Here is a 19,083-nt window from a genome sequence, read left to right as displayed (position 1 = left end):
GAATATTGAATTTGCTTGCGGGGGCGGGGGGGGGGGGGGGTTAATAGAAATTCTGGTTTGCAATCTTCATTGCTTCATTTTGTGAATGTTGTAAAAAATATATTGTTTTTAAACATGCAAAATGAATGCATAATTTTGGCTCAGGTTTGGGGGGATTTCAAATGACAAGAGTTTTTAATTGCAAAGGCATTTAATGGCTGCCCTGAGAAACCTTCAGTCTGAAGAAACAAAGGGATGTGAATGAAGAACTCAGGGGCCTAGAAAGGAGCACCAGTTTGAATAGTCACATAAAGGTAATCTATAGAGTCACAACTTGAACATTGCCTTATCTCTCAGAGAATGTTGGACAAACTCTTTTGCTTGCCTCGTGGGCTTGCTGATCAAAGTGACAGACAGATGGCAAGCATCCTCAGAGATTGTGAGGCCTAGTTTCCAACAGACATCAAAACCTCTGAGGATGCTTGCCATAGATGTGGGCGAAACGTCAGGAGAGAATGCTTCTGGAACATGGCCATACAGCCCCAAAAATGCACAACAACCCAGTAACAGACTTTCCATTGCAGTACAAGAACATTAGAAGTCTGTACAAGGACAGTCACTTCCTTATGTACATCAGGATACCCTTGGAATTCACATATGTGGGAATGAGCTCCTTTGACAGCCCTTGGTTTTGCTTGTTTATGTTAACATTTATGACTCTATTCCTCTTTCTGTAGGCAAAGGAAATCTGTAACCATTAAAACCAATTACAAAAACATGAATTAATTATGGATTGTTTACATTCATATCTTTGCTTGAGCTATATTCTGTTGGCTCCAGCTAAGTCTCCCTGGCTTGCCTTTTTCTAAGAATGTAAACAGTACATTGTGTAAAATGCCAACACCTCTGCGCTTAGCAATTTTCAAACATCCTCCTTCTGTCCTTTTGCTCTCCAGATCTACCGGGGCGTCATGGACTACGTACCTATGAGTTGGAACGCTCCTGCTGCTATGATTCCTTGTTACTGGACGAAGAAAGAGGGCGGCTTTTTGTGGGTGGGAAAAACTACCTGGCATCCCTGAGCTTAGACAACATCAGCAAGCAGGACAAGAAGGTAATGAATATCTGGACTGCTGCCATAGGGAACCTCTGGCCTACAAAGCCACCCCTTCCCTTTCTTAAACCACGCACCCCTTAATTCTGGAATGGGAGTCACAGGGGGATGTTATGGAATGGCAGTGGAAATTAGTTCTGGGAGTTGCAATCCAATAACATCTGGAGGTACAAATGATTCCCACCATTGCCTTATTTAGAATTGGCTTCTTGGTGTTTTGGCTCCAAGTACTTTGCCTGCCACTCAGCTTTCCTGCTGGACTGCCCATCCCAAATGTGTTTGAATACATTTGTGGGGAGTGGGCAGCGGTTATTTAACCTAGCTTGGAAAAAATGTGCCGAGCTTCCAGATAATCTGTTGTTTATGTTATTTATCATCAAGCCAATTTTTACTTCTATTATTGTTTGCCTTCATTTCTGACATATGGAAATCCTTAGGCAAACCTTAATGTCCTAAGGCAAAATTCGTTCAGAGAGAATTTGCTTTTACCTTCCTCTGAGGCTGAGACAGTGTATCCTGCCCAAAGTCACCTAATGGGTTTCCATGGCTAAAGAGGTATTCAAACCCTGGCCTCCATGAATGCTCAAATCACTGCACCATATCGCTCTCTTATCATAGTCCTTTAATTGAGAGAATTCCCCCCTCCTTTTTTAATCAAGAGCCCTGTTCAAGTCTTGCAAATTCAGAGTAGTCTTGGCCTGCTTTACTGAATTGATCTATCTATACTATTGCTTCCTTTTTCCTACTACCTCCAACTTTACCAGACATTATAATTGATTTCAATGAATCATGCCATTTCAAGATTTGTCCAAAGTATCACCTCTAAAATTCAAACCTTTTACTTTTAACCATCCTGGGAATTATATATTGAGTGGCAGTATAGAAGTTTTAAAAAATAAATAAAGAGGAAAAATTATTTAACAAGCTGGATGATTGTGTCCATCCTTTCTCTGTCCCTTCTCTGCCCTGGAGTCTCCAGTGACTCCTTTTCCTATATGGAAAGGGCTTTCTGCTTGTCATGACAACAGGTCCTGCATTCCAGACTCCTCCGTGAAATCTCGTATAATAAAACCTCCCTGTTTACTGAAACAGGACAGAGGGTGGCTTGAGTCTGCTGGTGCCCTCACCGCTGGTTGCAAATGGAGGCTGCATTCCAAGCCCAGCAGGGGAAACATTCTGGGGACACAATGGAGCCTCCTCCACTGACCTCTTGCTCTGGGGGGGGGGGCTTTCTTTCTTTTCTTTTTTTGTCATGTAAAGCTGGTGGACAACAGAACACGACTCCAGTTCTGTCCTTTGCTCCTTCGCCGTGTCGCAAGACAGATGGTTAAATGCCCGATCTTCTGACTTACCTTTGATGTCTGCAGTACATACAGAGCTTTGCTCCCAGTTAGTAACATAGGATACCATTCACACTAAATAACTGGTACATTACTGCTTCCTAAGTTGTTTGATGTATGGGACCATCTGGTTCTTATTTCCAGTAACACCCCTGTAGAGCACCCTCTTTCTACCATGGAACACCAAAGTGCTCCCATTGTTCCCATTTGCAGGGCAGGCACACTACAGTTTAGGAAAGTTGTCTTTTTTTGGAATACAACCCTCAGAATCCCTCAACCAGAATCACAACTGACAATACAGACTGGACAATTGTGTAAGTTAGAATCCAAAAAGGCTCTGGAAACTCTGGAAAACAGGATAAAAAACTAAGGTTGAGGTACAAACAGAAGTTGTTTTCTGCACCAGAAAGATGTGATTGCTTCAAGTGTCTTCTTGGGTTCAAGCTTGATCAACAGTAGATGTAAGCCACACTCCCTAAAACTGGGATCATGTTGGTGATGCTGACAGTCTAGTTTTCCTCAAATATCCTATTGTATTTATTTATTTATTTCAATTATTTATACCCCGCCCTTCTCACCCGAGGGGACTCAGGGCGGCTTACAAGTGGCAATTGATGCCGTTACACTGATATAAAATAAACTAAAATGATTAAAACAGTTAAAACAATCATAAAATAGTCATAAAATAGTCATAAAATACAATATACAAAGTTTAAAACAATGCAAAGTGCTTATGCCTTTCATCCACCAGACGTTATACAAGAGCCGTAATTCAGACCGAGTCGAAGCCAACACATGCTTATTCTTCAAATGCCTGCGTACATAGCATACATAGTGTATGCTTCTAAACACAAGAAAAGTGCAAGTTGATGGGTATTGTGAGACAAGTAGAGGTGGGCAAACATATACATGCTTGCTTTTTCTCACATTTAAACTTTTAAAACCTCAACTTCTGTCCATCCAATGTAGGGAAAATGTGCAATTTTTAGTAAGCTGTTATCAGAAATAAAATAAGATGCTTGATAATGTTTTAGTTTCATTTTCTCCTTTTAATGAAATATATAATTATTTCCACTGAATTTATGATAGTTTTTTAAATGGGAAAATTCATGGATATTTGATAGGGGCTATTTTTATGTGTAGCAGAACCTAGTTGCAGAACTGGCCATCAATTTCATGTCTATGATAAATACATGTTTATCTTGATTGTTGTTTTTTTAAACAACAGACCAAGCCTGATTTTATTGTACTCCTCATGAGATTTTATTAGATCTGTTCTTAATCTTTGTTGCTGTTAAAATTGTTTTAATATTTGCTTTGCATACTTCCTGGATGGTCTTATGCCAAAAGGTGATCCATAAATATATCAATCAATTGAAGCAAATCAGTTGGGATGACCTTTGGTATGCAAGGTATTCACCTGCTTAGTCCTGGGCTTGGAACATGAGCCTTACAATTCATCCAGAGGAACCACTGTAGTTGTCACACACTGTTCTGTGTCCCATCCTGTTACAGTGCTTAAATAGCACAGGGACAATGGGCCATGACAAAGGGAATCCAGCAGTGTTATGTTGCATTACATTACAGGCAGGGGCTTGATCTTACTAGGGGTTATATAGTATTTGACTAACATCAAGTGAGATGAACAACAGAGCTGGAAAGCCTCATTAATCTATGTCAATGTCAATGATCTGCCTTGTTTTACTCCCACAGATTTATTGGCCAGCTCCAGTGGAATGGAGAGAAGAATGCAACTGGGCAGGAAAAGACATAAACGTAAGTGGCCCATTAGGATGGGGAGTGGCTAGGGAGAGGGATAATCCTCTGCTCAATTCATGCATGATCCAGAGGGCAAAGCAAAGACAAGATAAAGCACTGGGAAATATGAGACAGGTTAGTGGCTTCCAGAATGTACACAGCAACATCATCATACTGATGGACTGTGATGTGCTGTGGGAGCTTCCCTCTCTCTTATTCACCCATGACCTTCTCTTGCTATTAAAGATGACATGAGTCTATCCACTTGAGGCAAACATGAATATTTTACCCTTAGCTTGCCTTTCCAACAGTACCATTGAGTCCCAGGCCTGTGATCTCTCCCTCCCACTGTTGTGGAGGAGTAAAGTTGATGTGGAAAGACTATTTGATGCACTTAGAGATTCCTGCTGTGCTGTGACCCATCCTGACCTTCCAAGAGATAAGGAGAAGGTTCCCACCATCCTTTGGCAGGAGTAGAGATGAAACAGGACACACTTAGATGGTCTTTGATAACTAAGGGCCACCATCAGAGTACAGCCTTGGATGTATTGGTTGTAACTCATTTTGAAAAGGCACAGCTTTGGAAATGTAAGCATTGTGAGAAACCTTTTTCTTACTTGGTTTTACAGAGTAACCATTGAATCTCTGTTTCTGTGGGGGGGGGGAGGGCAATTTGGGCCTGGATCAGACAAGAGGCCAATGTTCCTCTTGATGGTGTTTAAAGCAGACCAGCCTGAAGAGCACCAAAAGATTTCAGCATATCCCTTTGATGTTGGTTGGTTGCTGTCTATAATGCCAATTAAAGTTCCAGTATAACTTTGTACACCAGCATTGCAGAAGTTGTTGTCTGCCTTTAAATCATTTCAGAGGCAATGCTATCTTGTGATTTTCTATGGCTGAGGGTATGTCATTCACCCAAAGTCTCTCAGTGAATTTCCATAGCCAAACAAAGAATTGAACTCTGGTCTCCAGTATCCTAGTCCAGTGCTCAAACCACTATGTCATGCTGGCTCCCACTGTAGAGGTGGCCAAACCATAAACCTTGCTGCTATTGTTAGTGTCCTGCCCCTGATCCCTCACTACTTCATGCCTTCTTTTGTGACCAAAGTCATGCATATTGATCATATTAAAATACAAACAGATAAAATATATGCGACAGATCTAGATAAACATATCCACAAAGAATTCATACTAAAAAAAATACTTACAAATTGTTGGCTTCCTGGGCCCTTAAAACATTGGTCATCCAGGTGGCTGTCAAATATCCCAAAATAGATATGGCTAATACAAAGCAGAAATAAAACAGTTTAGAGTATGCAGTAAGACTGATGTGTTTTCACAAGGCTCTCTCAATTTTTTCTTGTCACAAGATCAAAGCAGACTGCCTTATTAGGCTCTGATCACTGAGTAAAACTACTTTTTTCTGTATTGGGTCATCCACCAGAACTGTCAGGTAGTAAGATAAAAATCTTTGCCTGGGGGAATTGCAGTGATCAAGAAAAGATATAGTAAAGGAGATCCTCAATTTTTGCCAACTCGACACACACATTCCCTCTGGGTCACAGGGATTTCTGATATCTGCCAGTCAAAACGAAGGTTGACATTGCCCAGAAGTGCAAGTCACTAAATGTTTTCCTTATCTGTGGGACAGTTATTGTCTTGAGATAACTTGGACTAGAGTGATCTTCCATTAGTACAGCATAGCAACTGGAAAAGTGACTAGACTGGATTAAGACGTTATCAATTGATTTTTTTATAGTTCAACACCTGATCTCTTAGTTTTTCCGTTGGACCTAAAACTCAGGACTGATGGGAAATGCAGTAACATTTTGAGGGCTGTAAATTGACCATCGCTGCTGTGGATGCATGGAAAGTATAAGAAGGGATTGCTGAGTTCCCAAGCTGTCAGGAAGCAACACAAGCTCAAGGGCCTTAGCAAAGAGATTGTAGCTGGAATTTAGGAGTTGCATGTGCTGGTTCAATGTATCTAGAGTCCACAATCGATACCCCCCTGCCTCAGCTCACTTCAGTCCCCACAGCAATTGTGCCTGGATGCATTTCCTCTGGCTGAATTTCCCCCATTCATCAGGCTGAAGGGGAAAAGATATTACTTTCTCCCACATGCTTCCCTTCTGTGTTCTGGCACAGAAACTTTGATCAAGTCCCAGTCTCTCAGTCTTAGAGGAAGGGAATGGCAAAGGAACCTCTGAATAAACCATTTCAAGAAATTCCCATGTTTCTGTCCATAAGTCAGAAAAAACTAGAAGGCACACAACAACAAATCCAGCACATCAGTATGGGGAGGTTCCCTATGCAGTTAGTGGTTCCCAAGTGTTTCTGAAAGCCAGTGTCCAACCTGCGACCTTTGGTGTTTTGAAAAGAAGAACTCTTCTCTCCTCAGCCTCTGTCTGAAATACAGCCATATGAATTGGATCAGCTCCACTTGTGAGCTACAGATTTTATTTTGCTCATAAGAAACTGAGGTCTGAATGATAAGCCCAGGATTACTGAAACTATGGATTTTCTCGGAAGGCATTGGATTGTGGAGTAACCAGGAACAATGTTAGCATGAAAGCTACCCACATCATATTGTTTGTCTTTGGTATTAACATTTTACTGAACAAGTTGTTTTATTGATGTGCATAGACAACCCACACCACCCTTTGCCCCTATTTCTCAACAGTTTATCCTCTTCTTCCTATCATCCAAACAAGTTTAAAATAAAATGTAAAAATAACAGCATAAAATAACTCAATGTATAGAAGAAGAAGAAGAAGAAGAAAATGGGCCTGTATAGACATACACCAACTGTCAAAAACAAACATTATACAAAACATCACAAGTTAGAACCATCCTGACAGAGTATTAGATGAAGGTTGGTGAGACCTAGGTTTAAACACAGCTGCTTGAACTACTCTGGACCAGTCTCTCTCAGCTGAACTTCTACCCTAACCTACCTCACAGAGTTGTTGTGGTAAGACATTAATATAGAGGAAGATTAAGTAGGCTTTCTTAAGTTCCTTGGGGAAAAGCGGAATAGAAATATAATGCATAGCAACAGCAGGTGACTCCTTGGACATCAAGAGTCCATGCCAGGTCCTTTCATAGGCTCCCACTTTTTCTTACCTGTTGTAGATCAGCTTCTCCAACTCCATTTGCAGGTGGTGCAGTGGGCTATTCCAGATGTAGCAGAATGGCCTAATGACTCAGAGACATCACCACCATTCCCTTGGCAAACTCAAGAACCTAACACTGGGCATAGTGTCGTATTGTGGCAGTCCCCACCTGACTCCATTCTTTTGCTTCAGAGCTAAGCTCTCCAAAGCCTGGTGTAGGTGGATTGGGAAGCCAGCACCTTGCTCTCTAGTGAGCAAAAATCAAAGTAGATGACCTGGAAACAGCTGGCAGGGAAGCTTTGGTTGCTGGCTGTGAAAAGCAATAGTAGCCTGACATTTCTCTCTGTCAAGGATCCCAGACTTCTTTTTCTCCTCCTGTCAACAGCTCTCAATATTCAGCCTGCTTTATCCATCAGGGCAAAAGGGCAGGAAAACAGAGTCCCAAAGTTGTTTGTCTTCCTAGGCTGGCTCAGCAGTGATGATAGTGGGATGTGACAGTTTCCACCAAGGCTTGTTTACGCCAGGCCTGTTTGGCAGTAGGTAGGTGGGTGAATTGAGACTTGCTTGTCCAGTGGCTAAAAACTCAGTAGTTGTTCTGGAGAAGACACACACACACATACACATGTGTGTATGTGTGTAAGTATAAGAGAAAGAAAACAGCTAGTGACAACCTAATACATTTGGCTGCCTGAGGCAAATGAACAAATGGACAACAGCCTCATCTACTGTAGAAGTGCACAAATCCCAAAGCTAAATAAATCCCACTGGATAGGATTTAGCACCTTGAATACCCCAGTAAATTCCACTTGAGTTGCTATCAGTCTGACTATTTAATGTTAGGGCCTGCCATGATTGCAGTTTATGATCATGTAAGTGCCACCTTCTTGCACCCAATTCAATATCAGAGTACGGTAATTTTTGCAACAAGCAAGTCTGATTCATAGGTTAATAAGATTCTCCCTGATTTCATGCCTTTTCATTTGAGTGCCATAGCTGAGCTTCACTCTGAGAGCAAATCTTACATAAGAGGCATCTGCAGAAAATGAAATAATAGAATCCTAGAGTTTGAAAAGACCCCAAGGGCCATCTAGTTCAACCCCCTGCCATGCAGGGATACTCAATCAAAGGACTCTTGACAGATGGCCAGCCAACCTCTGTTTAAAAACCTCCAAAAAAAGGAGACTCAAGCACACTCGAAGGCAGTGTACTCCATTGTGGAACAGAAACAATAAGAACATTCTTCTATTTTGCTGTGCAAATGATTCAGAAGCAGGGCAATTATTATTGGAGGGGTGCACAACTCCCAATATTTCTTCAGCTGTGAAGAAAGGATCATGGGCCACATGGTGCGCTCACCCCATTCCAGGCTCTTGAAGGGAGAATCATGCTGATGCTAACAGGACTAGGAAAGTGTCCAGCCATTTTTCAGAGCTCAGCCCTCTACGGTGGATGTTCTTTTAAATTCAACACTACAGATTTGGCGCCAGAGTGTTGAGGTTAAGTATTATGGCAAGATCACAACCTCTCACACTCTGGATGAATAAGAATGTTAATGAAGAGGAGATAGGGGAGTTGCAGCAAAGAGCCCAGTGAGAGAAAAAGAGCTGAAAGTACTATTAGGGGAGTGTGATAGGAAAAGAAATGTGGTGAATTTTGAAGTTAGGTTGGATGAACTAGGATATATTTTTCTGTGTAGATAAAATGGCCCTACCATGAACTTGATGCACATTTTGTATATTTGGCTAGAGTTCTTTTTTTAAACTCATCTTGAGTGCCCTGTGTGTGGCCTGCTTTTGCTGTATACCTTTCTCATTGGTATGCACTGTTAGCTATTGCCAAGACCAAGCAAGGGGAGCATGTGGTGGTAGTGCCAAGCATCCCTAGGCAGCATAGCTACACTTGGGAATAATGGGAACTGCAGTCCAACAAAATCAGAAGGCCCACATGCCCCCTGTATAGGCTATAGGTTTTCCTTTGTCTGTGCCAATGATTGACCACAGAGCCATTTGCATGCAAAGTACAGTGCACTATCACTGAACCTAGACTTAACCTGTAACTTGACCTAATTCATTTTGTGTGGTGTGAAAAGCACAGTCTCCCAAAGTGCTTCCCAGCTGCAGCCTTCTAAACTGTGCCACAAGGGTCATTGGCCGCATTATCCTTCCCTAGGACTTACCATCGCTGTGATAGATGGCTTGACAGAGATAGGGGCAGGGAGGAGCTCTGCAGAAGTTTACTGGTTCAGCCTCTGGGAGAGGTGCTCAGACAACTAGGTTGTAACATCTTCCCCACCCCTGATGCATTGATCCATTCATGTTTGTGTCTGGCTCATTTTCCTTTCTCATTAGCTAGGCAGGTGGACAGCCCAAAGGGGTAAGGGAAGCCAAGCCCTTTGTGTATATTGAACGTTGTCCCTCTTCTTAGATTTCAGTTCACTTTGACCTAAATGAGAATGCTTGCTATCAGGAGTCCAAGTCAGTAACTCCAGGTCCAAAGAGAAAGCCTTGGATATGGATGTTTTTTTTCCAAATGAAAAAAGCTTGATTGCATAGTAGAGACAAATGAGTGCAAAACTCATGGACACATGGATGCTGCTGGTTGTGAATATGACTGCAGACTAACAGAAGGGAGAAGGAGGGTTGTGGTTAATTTTAGAGGATTTCCTAGTTCTTTGTTTTGGGTGAGGGATTCCAAACACAGCCAAACTAAATCCTTCCTTGCCAGTTAAAGGGGAAATGATTGGTGGGGGAAAGGATTATTCATCTCTTCTTCCCTTATTGGGCTCAGAATGGTTGCTTCTCAAAAGCACCAGGAACCAATAAACCATCTCATGATTAGTCTGGATGCAATTATATATGCTCTTCTCAGACTCTTCCACACCTCTCTCTCTTACAATTCATCTAAGCTTTCTTTCCTGTTCAGAGTGATTTTGTGCCGATGCCCATTGTCAGCAATGACACCATGTTAATATTTTCTGTAACTTTTAATATTGTAGAATATTGTCTATTTCAAGATGCCCAGGAACATTATGTTGCCTTATTCAGCACCACTGTTGCTTTTGTACTGCTGTTGTAACAGCATTGAAGAGGAGAAAATAAAATGCTTCAGTCCAAACTGTGTGCCTATGGGGGAAAGCAATACAAAACCATGGGAAAGATCCAGCCTTTCCTTTCTGTTCATGGAGTACTTTTAATAGTAGCTGATGGCTTCTATTTCAGCAGGCAAGGAATCTACTCCTGGATTTTTTATCTGCAATGTAAAGCAACTGCCTAAGTTGTTGACATTTTGGACATAAGGAGCAACATCTTGAACAGATCCTTTGAAATTCCAGCTAAAACCTGGAGTGGCTTCTCCATCTCCACTGACATGGGGCTCTTTCAAACTATGCAGTTAAGAGTGTTGTGATTGTGTTTGAATTGCCATGGCTTCATTCAGTGGAATCCTGGTATTTGTAGTTTGGTGCAGCACTTGAGCTCTCTGGCCAAGAATTCTACTTGTCCTTATACTGCAAATCACAGGATTCCCTAGGATGGAACCATGGAAATTAAAGTGGAATCATAGCATTACAATTACGAGGCCCATTTCAGCTTCTTGCTTCACTGCTGTCCATCTGTGGAACTAGGAGTCTATTTCCACAGTACACACACACATGCAATGTGCCCATTGCCCTGAAGCTGTTTCAGGGTGATGCAGAGGACTGAAAAGAGCATCTCTCTAAACATCACTGACTCTGTGCTTTCTTCCTCCTTTGCTGCCTGAAATATATATTTGCTTGCTGCTATGGCTGTGTTTGCCATGTGATTGATGGCCACGTGCAAAGTGGGTCCTTGGGGAGCCAGCCTTCCATTCAGTTCCCTTCAGCCCTTGTTTGCATTGGCTGCTCCTTTTGAGCTTGCCTTCAACAACAAAAAAGATCAAGAGGAGAAACCTCTGCACCACTCATATCCTAGGAACATGGGCAGCTGCTTAAAAGCCTTGGTCCCGCAAGCCTGAGGTTTTCAGCTCCAAATGACAGGAATGATGCTCTGCCACAAAGATGGTTTTCCATAATAAAAAATAATAACCAGGCCTCATCCTGCTTAATTCCCAAAGTCAAAGGAAAGTGGGAGTTCCAGGGCAGCATAGAGATCTGTTGCAAGCCAGGATAGTTTAGAGGTGCTTAGCCATGGAAACTCACTGAGTGAAGTCACTTTTGTTTTACAATCTCCAGGGAAGGCAAAGGCAAGCCCCCCTGAACAAATCCCCCTACCCCACCCCCAAAAACATGGGCTGCCATAGGGTTCTGCATGTTGGAGCTTTGATTTTCTCACCTTCCATGCTTGCTCTAAGTTTTTTTGACTAAAACTCCCAGAATCCTTCCCCTAGTATAGTTGTGTTGGATGAAGGATTCTGAAAGTCATCGTTCAAAAATATCATTTTTTCATGCACCTCCTTTTCTTGCCCATTTATCATGGAGAAGGTGTCCCTTCTGCCTGAGTTATTCCAGACATTTGATGAGTCAGCCACTTTTTAATGAGCTGTCCAGGCAGAAGTGATTTGTCGGCAGCTAATTGTGCTCAGCAGCAAGTCACACAGATGTTCATCCTCTGACCCTGCATCATGCTTTGCAGGAAAAACAAACTGAAGCAGGGTGGTTGAACGGGAGTCTGTGTCTTTTGGTGGAATCTCTCTGCCCTCCAAACTTACTGGGGTGAGGCATGTTGTTCTGTAGACCCTCTGTTTGCAACAGTGCCCTCTACTGTTGAAAGAAAGTGGTGGTAAAATACAAGGATTCCCATCAGCCGCGGATATCATGGCACCTGCTATTCCCACCCACCCAGAGTGGAAATATAGCACAGTCCTGAATGCAAAGAGAGGCTCCCACAGGCTCTGGTATTTCAGCAATGCCATAGGAGGATGCCTGGGAGCAAGAATAGGACTGACATAGCACATGCCAACACCTGGGGGCAAGCAATCTTGCACACTGCTTTTGGCAACTTTCTATGCCCTCTCCCTCTCTATTCCCAGTTTTCTCTCCTCCTTTCTGGCAAGGAGGAGGATGCACATCTGAAATAGTCATTTGGACAGAGTCTGGAGATGGAATGTAATAGGCCAGGAATTGAGAAATCATCTTTTCTTTTTAGCTTCGTTTTTCTGACAGCCATCCAAACCCTTGGCTCCCCTTTTTGGTTGCTCTGCTGATGAAGCCCAGGTATATAACAGTCACACAACACCGTTATAACACCTCAATGCCACTAAAATGCCAGAGCTCCATTCTCTATAATCCTGGGATTTGTAACTTGTTCATGCTTTTTGTCAGAGGATTCTACATTTCCACCCCTAAACTACAAATCTTAGGATTCCTTAGGATGGAGCCATGGCAGTTAAAGTTAAATAAAAGCACTATAGTTGTGTCTATATATTTAGTTCCATGCCCATCCACCCATCTTTCTTTCCATTTTACTTTACAGTTTCTTTTGAATAAGCCAGAAAATCACATCCTGGATTTACAATGAAACAGTTGCTGTTCTTGCTTCATGTTGCAGGCCGAGTGCATGAACTTTGTCAAGATTCTGCACCTCTACAACCGTACACACCTGTATGCCTGTGGCACTGGGGCCTTTCACCCCATCTGTGGCTTTGTAGAAGTTGGGCAGCGTGTGGAGGTAAGTCTGGGAGTAAGAGTTTCATCAAGTGAAGAGAAATGCAGGGGAGAGGGAAGTCCTGAGATGTGGAAAGGCTGAGGCTGGAGAAATAAAAATTCCCAGACTCTCCTGTCAGGTTCTTCTTGTAGACATGTTTACTTTTGCCTTTTTCCTTCTCTAGGATGCTGTATTTAAACTGGACTTTAAGAGCTTGGAGGATGGAAAAGGCAAGAGCCCTTATGACCCACGCCACATGGCTGCCTCAGTGTTTGCAGGTGAGCAACCCATGTGCCTCTCTTTTCCAGATTATTAATAATAACACCAGAAGCATCCTATGAAGTTCTGACCTAGGACACTTCACTGCCACAGGCAAAGGTTTTCCCCACTACCATTGCATGTACCAAAGCAAACTCTGCTTACCAGTGAATCTCACTTCAACATGAGAAGTGGGACAGTGTCCTCTACCACTTCTGAAGTCCACATGATAGCTAAAGGCTTTTCAACTCAAAACAGTGATCCATTGACTGGCACCATCAGATCCCAATCCCTGGAAAATTTCCAAGAAAGAAAGAAGCTGTGGAGAGAGGGACTCGATACTTCTTTTAGGTTCTCCCAGAATAGGCTAAGCTCTTGACTTTTCCCACTCTACTCAGAAAATACCTCACAACCTCTGAGGATGCCTGCCATAGATGTGGGTGAAATGTCAGGAGAGAATGCTTCTGGGAACATCGCCATACAGCCTAGAAAACATACAACAACCCTGTTCTAATAAATTTCTTTGCAACCTTGAGGTTTACCTTAAAGAATAGTTGATACATTTTTGAGACATGTAAAGAATAAGAAAGAGTGTGGTAGTGGCTAGGGTGCCTTGGGCCGGGGGTTGGAAGATTCTTGCCTAGGCCTGGCAAACTTTGACCCTCCAGGTAAGCTGGCTGGGATTTCTGGGAGTTGTAGTCCAAAACACCTGGAGAGCTGATATTTACCTATGCCTTTATCTAGTACCTATGATGATCCCTGAGTGAGCCCAAGACAATCACTTTATGTTAGCTTGACCTGCCTCACTGTTATTCTTGGGATAAACACCCATGCAGCTTTTACCTGGGGTAAAAGCAGGTATAAATGCAACTCATAAATACATGCATAAAGCTGTGTTTCTTTTTTTATCTGTTGTGGCTAGGTGAGGAGCTTTATTCCGGTGTGGCTACTGATCTGATGGGCCGGGACTTTACCATCTTCCGCAGCCTGGGCTCCAGGCCATCCATCCGTACAGAGCAGCATGACTCCCGATGGCTCAATGGTCAGTGAAGGATTTGGCGAGAGCATCCTCAAAAAGGGGGGAAAGGGTCAGAAACTGGGCCAGAGGCTGCAAGATCAGGGATTTTTAATCACTCTTCCTGTTGTCCTTTTTTTAACCATATAAGCTTAGAGATTGTTGGATATAGAAGAAAAAATGTCCTTTAAGTGCCAGAGAAAGCTATGGGTTTTGACAACTCTTTGCCCCTCTGCTTCAGAGTTAGGGCCATCACAGCTACTAAGAGACTGTTTGATAAAGGCTGCCATCTAGCGGCCAGATTCTGATTGGCAGGTTCCTCATCCATCACAGGCCAGAAGGCTGATAAGTTGCTAGGGAGTAGACACAATATGGGAAATCTATCGCTGGCATCCTCCCCAGGGTTTTTGTTTGTCCCTTTTTGTTCTGTTTTATTCATGTGAGGGGAAGTCATAGGGAGGAGGGAGCAAGCTTGTTTTCTGCTGCCCTGCTGACTAGGACGCGGAACAATGGCTTCAAACTACAGGAAAGGAGATTCCACCTGAACATCAGGAAGAACTTCCTCACTGTGAGGGCTGTTCGGCAGTGGAACTCTCTCCCCTAGACTGTGGTGGAAGCTCCTTCTTTGGAGGCTTTTATGCAGATGCTGGATGGCCATCTGTCGGGGGTGCTTTGAATGCGATTTCCTGCTTCTTGGCAGGGGGTTGGACTGGATGGCCCATGAGGTCTCTTCCAACTCTACTGTTCTATGATTCTATGATTAATGGATCCATATTGCTGTTTTGAAGATCAGGGAGATCTCCTGCAGAGAGAACTGTTGGGTAGGACTGAAGTATCAGCCCTACAGTATCCTCCCAGGTGGAACATGAAGCTAGGATGAGCCCCAAAACTGAACAGAAAGACAAACAGACAGCAAACAATAACTTTGGCCAAAAGATCTCCCAAGCCTCAGCGCTGCTTTTAGTTCAACCTATTCACAACAATGATCAAAACTGATAAAGTTTATTACAAGCTTTAGTATTTTGTAGAACTTCAGAGTTGTGCAGACAAAGACAAAGTATGCATGAGTAATATCTAATGCATATATGGTAGTCTTTATCTGAGGTCTGTGTGACCAGTACAAAATGTTTTTAGGACTTCTTGTTGATGAGGATATTTCTCAGAGTCTGTCATTGTATGTAGCCATGACATCAGGTTGGTGGCCGTAGACTCATAATATTGCAGTTACAGCATATCTAACATAGGACAAATAGAAGAGTTCAGTTAAACAATACAGGCCATGACTGAGATGTCAACTTTTGCCAAAATGAAGTTAATCAATGCCCAGAATCCACCACATTTGCTGCAGTTCTGGGAGTTGTGGTCCAAAGATTATGGGGAAAATATTATGTTGGATTGCTGTGGATAAAGGGAAGATGGGCCCTGCGTTTGCAATTGTCTCCTCTCCCTTACGAAGTTCCACAGATTTCAGTCATGAAAATAGTGGGTCCTGGGGACAATTAGCCTTCTACACAGTATTCACATGTCCATCTCTCTCACACACACACACATACACACACACACACATCAACATACATAAAAGGATGGACTTAGTGCTTTGCATGCTGAGAATCCTAATTCAGTTCCTACATAGTTTTAATGTGTAATGAACTACTTTTTCTGTCAAATTTGTTGTATAACATGATGTTTTGGTGCTTAATTTGTAAAATCATAACCTATTTTGATGTTTAATAGGCTTTTTCTTAATCTCTCCTTATTATCCAACATATTTGCTTATCCAACATTCTGCCGGCCCGTTTATGTTGGATAAGTGAGACTCTACTGTATTAAGAAAATGTTGGAGAGCTTGATTGTAGCCCTCCTGTGTTGAGCCTAATTTCTCCCTTGAAAGAACTTGGCACAGATTGTATGGGAGAGCATTGCTAATTGCCAACATTTATGCCAAGTTGGAAGATAAACTACGTGGTAGCTACACTTCCAAATCTCAGTTCCTTGCCTTGTCCTTCACTTACCTTTTTCCTCTTCTTTTTGATCAAAGAGCCTAAGTTTGTAGATGTCTTCTGGATCCCAGAAAGTGAGAACCCAGACGATGACAAGATCTTCTTTTTCTTCCGGGAAACGGCTGTGGAGGGATCCCAAGGGCTGGGCAAGCAGACTTTTGCCCGGATTGGCCAGATTTGCCGGGTGAGAATCCTGCTCCTGCTGGGGGTGAACAGGATCCCTGGACAGAGGGTGGATGCAAGGAGGAGGGCAAGGACCAGTGGGTACTAGTCATACAGGTGTGTGTGTGGAAGAGAGGGAGGTTGCTTTGGCTAAGAGGGATCCCAGCAGAAGGACAGAAGCTTGCAATGGTTCTTGAGGCCAGAAGTAGTGTGTCTCAAGCCCTGAAGCTTCTGACAGATGGTTTACTACCAGAACTTTAGGGGAATGTTCATCTCAGCTATGCTGATAAAGCACCAAAGCTTGGTAAAAAAAATAAGTATCCTTGAACTGCAATCCCCCTAATTCTTCAGCACTAATCATGCTGGTTGGAGGATCATGGGAGATGTAGTCCCAAGCTCTGTTCAAGGTGGGACCAGGTCTAACAAATTCAAGTGAAAAGAAGGGCTAATTTGGCTGAACATTAGAACAAACGTATTCAGAGTAAGCATGGTCCAGCAATGGAATCTGTCCTCTAAAGTGGTGTGGTGGGATCTCCTTCTGTGGATGTCTTCAAAAAGAGGCTGAACCTGCTGTGGGTGCTTTAGCATTGAACAGAAGGTTGGATATGAAGACCTGCAAATCCCCTTCTACCTTTAGGACTCTTTGACTCTTAGGTTCATCCCCACTTTTAGATCTTTCTACTTTGTACATGGTTGGGCCCTTGCTGGGCTGATTGGGTCAATTGGCCTTCCTGGGGATCAAGCTGTGTTGTAACAGCCAGTTGAATTGGAACACCTGACTGAAGGAGAAAAAAACCCTGACGTGTGGGGTAACAGAGGGAAGAGGTGTCTGGCTGGCTTTTTAACCAGTCTCTTTGTCTCCTTGCAGAATGACATGGGTGGGCAAAGGAGCCTGGTGAATAAATGGACAACCTTTCTGAAAGCCCGGCTGGTCTGTGCTGTGCAGGGGAGTGATGGGAGTGACACCTACTTTGACCAACTCCGTGAGTGGCTTGAGAGGTTGGGTTAGGCTGGGCCAAATTAGACCGAGATTGCTGGGGCTGGCTTTCACTGGAATCAGTACACAACAGAAAAAGGAAGGAAGTGATGGGCAGGGAGCAATATTGAAGCTGTCCAGGCAGGATATACATCCTATGCTATTTTTATTTTTCCCACAGAGGATAACTTAAAAGCTATTGAATGTCTCCCATTTTCTAGACTGGAGTAGTGAAACTTCAACCCTCTACCATGGGAGATCTGTGGTCCAATCAGGGAGACACTTGATCCTTCTGGGGTGAAGCTTCCCACTCTATGTATCATGAATTGCCACATCTTTTGGAAGGCCCAGGCAATTTGTCCATTGGTTAGAGATTCTGAGAGTTGTGGGCCAAAACATCTGGCACAATTTGACCAGATATGAGTTCACCACCTCTGGTCTAGATTTTAGCCTAGAATGTTCTGAACATATGTGCCCATAGAGAACCAAGTCAACGGGGAAGATTTTTCAGAACATGACCTAGAAGAATCAAATGTATTTTTTAAAAAACTAGCTTGATGGAGATAATTATAGTTCTAGTACTATATAATATTTTCATGCTAAACCTAGAGTTCTTTCCACAGCAATTATTATTTTTAAAAATCCACATTCGTGCTACTTGCAAATCTCAGCAAGTAACACAATTTACTTTGAAACAATGTGAACCTATAATTTCTTAATTTTAATATTTAATATAGGTTTCTAATACGTATAGCTTCCCAATCCCCTCCCACCTCTGCATCATAGCTTGATCCTTTAAAAACTAAGTTGTAAACTCTAGTATTTTTGTATTCTTGTAGACTGACAATATGATTTTCTACATTTTTAATTTTTTTTAAACCCATAGCTATGGTACCTCTTAGTTCCTATTAAATCACACCAGATAACAGTGAGAGGGCCTTGATTTCTATTTTCCTTGAGGATTTTGGTGAATGGATTACAGAATAATCACTCTTGAGGAAGATCACTGTTTCCTTTGGATGAAGAGGGCATTGCCATGGTTTTGGTTGAAATGTAGAGGCTAATCATTATTTCCATTCATCTTCTGTCCTGTTCAGGTGATGTCTTCCTGCTCCCAACCAGAGAAAAGCGTAACCCATTGCTTTATGCAGTTTTCACTACCTCCAGGTAAGAATAATACTCTCCAGTGAGTGGCTTACATCAGGGCAGGAAGATTTCACTTTTGTCAGCCTTACTTTGTTTTAGTATAAGAATCCCAACATTAACCAGAGCTGGGACACAGTGTACACTTATAGTCATTCCACATCACACAATTATAGCACAGTGGTTCCACTTGAACAGCCATGGTTGCTTCTCATGGAATCCTGGGATTTGCAATATGGGGAGGGAAACTTAGAATTGTTGGCTAGATAGCAATAATGCCTCACAAAACTACAAACCCTATTTATTTATTTATTTATTTATTTATTTATTTATTTACAGCATTTATATTCCGCCCTTCTCACCCCGAAGGGGACTCAGGGCGGATCACATTACACATGGAGGCAAACATTCAATGCCTTTTAACATAGAACAAAGACAGACAAACATAGGCTCCGAGCGGGCCTCGAACTCATGACCTCCTGGTCAGAGTGATTCATTGCAGTGATTCATTGCAGCTGCTCTCCAGCCTGCACCACAGCCCGAGCCCTAGGATTCCATAGGACATTGCAACAACATTTAAGGTGATATAAATGTTCTATAA

At 42.6% G+C, this 19,083-nt stretch overlaps 1 protein-coding gene across 1 annotated transcript in view; it reads left to right on the top strand.

Annotated features, from left to right (window-relative positions):
- sema3b (semaphorin 3B) overlaps positions 1 to 19,083 on the top strand; it is a 61,958-nt gene that overhangs the window by 31,399 nt on the left and 11,476 nt on the right. Inside the window, exons 3-10 of the mRNA XM_008105030.2 lie at positions 936 to 1,093; positions 4,147 to 4,209; positions 12,833 to 12,952; positions 13,113 to 13,206; positions 14,109 to 14,228; positions 16,240 to 16,385; positions 17,232 to 17,346; positions 18,437 to 18,506. Of these exons, the coding sequence (XP_008103237.2) occupies positions 936 to 1,093; positions 4,147 to 4,209; positions 12,833 to 12,952; positions 13,113 to 13,206; positions 14,109 to 14,228; positions 16,240 to 16,385; positions 17,232 to 17,346; positions 18,437 to 18,506 (886 nt within the window). The remainder of the gene's footprint in view (positions 1 to 935; positions 1,094 to 4,146; positions 4,210 to 12,832; positions 12,953 to 13,112; positions 13,207 to 14,108; positions 14,229 to 16,239; positions 16,386 to 17,231; positions 17,347 to 18,436; positions 18,507 to 19,083) is intronic.

The sequence above is a fragment of the Anolis carolinensis genome, chromosome 2 (genome assembly GCF_035594765.1).
Source record: "Anolis carolinensis isolate JA03-04 chromosome 2, rAnoCar3.1.pri, whole genome shotgun sequence".
Classification (NCBI taxonomy): Eukaryota; Metazoa; Chordata; class Lepidosauria; order Squamata; family Dactyloidae; genus Anolis; species Anolis carolinensis.
Note: the sequence above shows the minus strand (reverse complement) of the source record. Positions and strands in the feature narration are given on the sequence as shown.